The following is a 6,000-nucleotide window of genomic DNA, read 5'->3' on the forward strand; positions in this document are numbered from 1 at the left end:
CGGGAGAGTATGCTCTCCTTGCACACCCTCCCAATTCACCTCCCTGCATCCGAGGACAATATTTACATATGGCTTTTTATGGTAACCATCCTTTTCTTTTTTTTCTTTCAGAGAGAGTGTGAGGCGGGGTGTGGGGGGCAGAGGGAGAGGGAGAGAGGATTTTAAGCAGGCTCCACACCCAGCGCAGAGCCCAAAGCGGGGTCCAAACTCACGACCCTGAGATCAAGACCTGAGCTGAGATCAAGAGGCGGACACTTAACCAACTGAGCCACCCAGGGCCCCCACACCAAAAAAAATTTTTTTAATTAAAAAAGACAGACATACTTATTGGTGCTTTGGTATTGGAAGCAAGGAGGAATAACACAGCACAAAAGGAAGGCGGGGGCTCTGGAAGCAGACGGTCCTGGGTGAGGCCTCAGCTTCACCCTTAGCCTTGAGCAAATGATTGCACCTCTGAGATGCGCCCCCCACCCCCAGCTGTGAAGTGGGTATGAAAACTAGCCTTTTGGAGTCATCACAGGAATTAAAACACACACACACACACAATGTTGTGCATACATAATACAAACTTAGCACAGATGCTAGCACAAATTTTCCTAAATAAAAGCATCTCTGCCATTAGCAGCTCATCTTCACAACCGACCTGAGAATTCTGAATTTAAAAACATGAGTCTCTGCTGGTGGGAACATAACAAGGGAATGTTTTTGGAGGGAAGTTTAATACCCAGTGATACTGAAAGTCACACCATTTCTATACACACACACACACACACCTTTGTATTATTTTTCTCAGTAAAGGAAATGTCTTAGTGGAAGGCTCTGAAGGACATTCACTGTCTATATTACATATTTCTGTAAGAGTCTTTTTTTTAAGTAAGGAACACTTAGTTTTTTTGTCAACAGAAAAAATACCTTCTTATAAAAAGTCATTTCTCCATTTCACTTTTTTGCGGATTTTAATTTTTAAATGAACCTGATATATAACAAAAAGTTATATCTCAAAGTATTTATCATCATTTGACAAATCATGTGTGTTGTTTGCCCCCAGGAAGAGATTAGATCCACGGAGGATTTGTTTGTTTTGTTGACTACTAAGTAACCCCAACAGCTAAATAGTGCCTGGCATGTAGTACTCAGTATCTGTTAAATGAGTACATTGAAAAGTTCATGAACATTGATCCAGCTCTTCTAGGAGTTCATAATGCAAAAATATTTGCCCAATCGTACAAAGATAAAGAACAAAGGCTATTCACTGCTGAAGAACTCGTAAGAGCAAAAAGCTGCAAAAAACACATTTTTTTCAATAATACCAATTACTGGAATATTCTGTCATTTTTAAAAAGAATGCGGTTTTAGAAAAGAATGAAGTAGAAAGAAAAAAGAATGAGGTAGAGCTTTACACAGTGATATATCATGGTAAGTAATTAAAAGCAAGCCTCAAAAACAGTATGACTGACAGCATGACTTTGTGTTTGAAATTTATAGTAAAATTAAATAGTAGCACATTTCTGTTGTTTTAAGTAAAAAAAAATTAGATAATAAATGTTTTTATATGTGAAAAAATATCTGGAGAACGTATACTATACCACTAGCAGTGATTTTTTTTTTTTTTATCTCCGTATAAGGCTATGAGGGATGCTCACTAACTACACTGCATATTTCTTAATAGTTTTATTTTTTTTAAAATAATGAGCACTTAATATTTCTAGAAACAGGAAAAAAACACATTTTTATAAAAACAGCCATTTCTCCATTTCATTTTTTTCTGATTTTAATTTTTAAATGAATCTGACATATAAGTTAAATCCCAAAGCACTAAACCGAGGCCCACAGGCCTGGGGTGGTTTGCCAAAAGGCACATGGTGCTAGTGCCTGAGCTGGAAGTCAGGTTCCTGGACCCCTCCTCCCCCCATCCTGCGCTTTGCTCCTTCCTAAAACACAAGGAAGCAGAAATGCTGCAGGGGCAGCTGGGCTCTCTGGAACCATGGAAGGTTCCATGGGTGGGGGGGAATGAAAACTGCTTAAGAGCTAAATTCTTATTAACCTGAAATGTTCCATGGGTCTAGCCAATAAATGTTCTAGATGTGCCAAGCAGTTCTGATTCCAAATACTCTCTTGAACACAGGTGGACTTACCTAACTCAGATCCTGATTTTCAAGGGGTTAAGGGAGTCACTGGCAGATCCTAAAATTTCAGGTTTGCCAGACAACCAACAAGTCCTGTGGCCATTTACAAACTCGTACCACCCAGAAGTATTCACCTGCCTTACTCATGTCGGCTGAGTTCAACCCTGTTTTCAGGTGCTGAAGTATATCCCTGGGGTTCCCTGCATCTCAAACCTATCTGCTCTTTTTCCAAGTGCTAGACATGAAGAATTTTGGAGAATTAAGACCCCCACCCCCGAAAGTTTTCAACACCTCAACACAACTGGAAGCTAACACTCCATTCTCTGAAATGCAGCCCTGTTTTTTGGACAACTGAGACAATGATTGAGCTCTCTGCCCGATGACACAGTTTCTCATCTCAGCTGCTAAGAAAATCATGAGAAGCTCAAGAACTGCCCATTCTCTCAAAAAGAAAAGAAGACCTCCTTAGAAGGACACAGAGAAAAGAAAGCGATCCCTTCTGAGTTTGCTGCTCAGAAGCAAACTTTTGGACTGTTTTGGACTGTTTGGACTTTTGGACTGTTTTCCTGATCAAGCCAACCCCACAACCACTCAGAGGGGATCTGTACAGGCGGAACTTGGAAGTAGTTAATCAAGGTCCTGTCCCCAAATGAGAGGGCCTATGGAATTACAGCACTGCACAGTAGGGACACTGGATCCCAGACGGTTAGTTAACTGTTCCGCGAGTACGGGATACTACAGTTCTCAATGTCACCCTCCAAGACCAAGACCCTCTCTTTTGAGCCTCAGAACCTCAACCCTGTGTGGGTGGCAGAGTGGGCTGTATCACCATCTGTACTCCTTGAGGAGGAAACAAAGGCTCCAAGAAGTTAAGTGTCCCGTCAAGGGGCCAAGATTCAAACCAGAACTACCCACTCCAGCCCAGTCTCCCTTGGCCCTACCACTCTTCTCCAGTTTGGCCAAGCTCAGAGGGAAGACTGTATTTTATGGGTCTAAGAAAAGGAGGCAGCCACGTTCTCCGAAGGGGACCCAAACTCTTCAGTACCGTTCACTAGCTTACACAACGGTCTTGAGAAATGTAAGCAACAAGTCGAGGTCAAGTTCCCTGCAGCCCCCTCGCCTCCCGGAGACCTCGACCTCTTACCCAGTTACTAAGGGTGTCATGGCTAAGGGTGTCACGGCTGCCCCAGCAGAGCCCGGCAAAGATGTGTCGCAGCTGCCACCGAGACACGTGCCCGGGAGGAGCACTGCCCCCCCAGGGATGCCCTTACCCGCACCCAGAGCGATTCTCAGGAGAGGCGGGGCTGGCAGGCTCCCCGGAGCCCTCGATTGAGCCCACCTGATGCTGCAGGGTCAGATTCGGGTCCCAGGCGCATTCATCGAGCGTCTCCTACGTGAGTTACCTCAATAACTGCCCTCCTCCTGAGGCCCATTGTACAGACGGGGAAACTGAGTCTCTGAGAGGAAAAGTGGCTTAGCTGAGGATGGCGGCGCGGAGACTGGAGCCCGAGCCCTCTGACGCCAAGACTCGGCCCTCGGCCGTGGGGTCCGTCGGGCGCCCTGGGCCGCGGAAACCACGACCCTCAAGGCGCCGCGAGAGGCCAGCTCGAGGGGAAAGGCCGCCCCGGGAAGCACCAGCGAGGAAGCCAGCCGCACTTCCCGCGCGAGCGTCAGGAGAGACACGCAGCGACCCGGCCCGAGAGCCCGCCCTAGCGCCGAGGGTCAGGGCAGCCGAAGCGGCCGAAAGCCGTCGGGCCCCGGACCCCGGCACCCTGAACCCCGGCGCCCTGACCTCGCAAGCCCGCGACCAGGACCGCGCGCACTTACCACGGGCGGCCCGGCTACACTGCGGCCACCCGAGCAGGACGCAGGCCCGCACCACTGAGACGCTACCACCGCCCGCGCCGGCCGCGGGGGTGGAGGCGTGGCCGTCGGGGGCACGCACCGCCCAACCGCGCCGCGCGCTCTTGGGGCCAGCCTCCCTCCCCCCCGGCGAATCCGAGCTCTTGGTACGGCCCGGCCCGGCCCCGCCCCCTCAGCGGCCCCGCCCCGCGGCCGGGCCCTGGAGCCTCGCCCCGCGTTCCGCGTGAGGCTGTGGCCTCGGCGCTACCGTCCCTGCTGCTGCCAGTCGCGCTGCCCCTGCCCCAGCCGGCCCGCCTCGTGGGTCACCGCGGGGCCATGGCTGTGCGCCGCGGGGCCTGGCCTGCTGCCGCCGGCTGCCGCTCGCGTCTGTTCGCGCTTCCTCTCTTCCACCGCCCAGCGCGCTTACCCGGGTCGGGGCAACCTGACCGCAGAGGGCCCGGACCAGAATGCGGACCTGCTCGGGGCGGAGGACGGGAAGTGACCAGGCAGGGAGCGCGGACTGGACCGAAGAGGCGGGGAGGGGGCGGAGGGCCCTCGGGCGTGAAATGTCTGGCTGCCTGGGTGGTGGGTCTGAGTCCCACCTCTGCCTCCTGCTGTCGTTCTTACTTTATAGGGTCAGGAGGATCAGGCAGTATTACTCGTGTTCCTAAGGGATTTAACTCAGTGCAGTAGTAAGTGCTCTAGAAATGGAAGTCATTGCTATTAGTAGTAGGAGTAGTCCTAAGTGCTCTGTTGCGAATTCCTTTCGAACAGTGGGCAACTCCCTGCCTTAGAGCCCATTCTCCATCTTTAAAAACAGGACCAGCCAACCAACAACCAATACTTTGAAAATAGTAAAGCCCTGTGTAAAGAGAGGATTATTCCTGTGGCCCCAGTTCTAGACTTCCAGGTCCAGTCTGTCAGGAACCAGTCCCTCCAACAGATGAGATGAATGCCATCGCCCTCAGGGCGGGGTGCACCCTGTCCAGCCAAGGAACAGAATGTGTAACTCCTTCACTTGGCCCCCAAGAGAGCAGTGGGGAGTTCCTCCCCCAATCTCTGATACTCCCTCCCACCTTCCCAACACCCTGTTGAACATCTTCTGGGGGTGTCCGAGGGAATCTTCAGTCTTTGATTCTGAATCCTTGTACCTTGCTTCTGTGAGGCTAGAAATTACAACACTGAGTTCTCTCTGCTAATAAAAGATCACCCCGGCAGGAACAGGCATCATCTTTTTTTTTTTTTTTTTTTGCTTTTCCCCACTGAGCCAGTAACTGAGTCCTATGGATTCTATTTCCAGGACCCTTTCCCCACTTCTTACCTTATCTGCTGCCTCTGCCCTAGTTCAGGCCTCCCTGGGTTCACCTCTCACCTGGATGATCTCAGCAATTCCTGACTGTGCATGTCACTCCAGTTTCTTCTACATCCACTGCCAGGGAAACTTCTTCATATTCTTCTCTGCTCACTGCCCTACATTCCTGACCCTATACCCATCCTCCCCAAAATAACACTCTCATTAGCCCGCTGGGAAAAAAAAAGGTAGGTTAGATATGCACCTCACACTTCACATGAATAGACATTCCCAATAGATAAAAGATTTAAATGATGAAGAAAGAGGAATAGTCCTATAAGAAATCATGGGACTATTTCTGTTACTCCCCAAGAGGCCTTTCTGAGTTATGACACAAACCCCAGAAAATATAACCAAAAAGATTAGAAAATCTGCCTACAGAAAAATCAAAGCCTGATGCATGACAAAGACCTACAGGCAAAGTCAAAAGACAAACAGGAGATATTTGCTATTATTAAGAGTCAAAGGACTAGTTTTCCTCATAACGAGACCCACTAATTAATGAGGGAAAAAAACCAAATCAACATAAATGGACAAAAGATATGAATACTCAGTTCACAAAAAAAAGAAATACAAATGGCTTTTAACCATATGAAGAGATTTTCAACCTCACACGTAAAAGAAAACGCAAAATCAAAACTCTGGCTGGGATACCTTTTTTCCCCTCTAACGATGACAAAC

The 6,000-nt window shown here is 49.0% G+C and overlaps 1 protein-coding gene across 3 annotated transcripts in view; it reads right to left on the reverse strand.

Annotated features, from left to right (window-relative positions):
- Positions 1-4,015, reverse strand: part of LOC117999470 (NADPH--cytochrome P450 reductase) — a 59,212-nt gene extending 55,197 nt beyond the window's left edge. Inside the window, exon 1 of one of the 3 annotated variants that reach the window (XM_034988599.1) lies at positions 3,954-4,015. Coding sequence is in view for 1 of the 3 variants with exons in the window: in XM_034988600.1 (XP_034844491.1) it covers positions 3,530-3,559 (30 nt within the window). In the remaining 2 variants the exon portion in view is untranslated. Of the gene's footprint in view, positions 1-3,465; positions 3,852-3,953 lie in introns of those variants that run through there. The other 2 variants (XM_034988600.1, XM_034988601.1) reach the window with 2 other exon arrangements.
- Between the last annotated feature and the right edge of the window lie 1,985 nt (positions 4,016-6,000).

Source organism: Mirounga leonina, unplaced genomic scaffold (genome assembly GCF_011800145.1).
Source record: "Mirounga leonina isolate KUSES-001 unplaced genomic scaffold, KU_Mleo_1.0 Mir_454, whole genome shotgun sequence".
NCBI classification, from domain to species: domain Eukaryota; kingdom Metazoa; phylum Chordata; class Mammalia; order Carnivora; family Phocidae; genus Mirounga; species Mirounga leonina.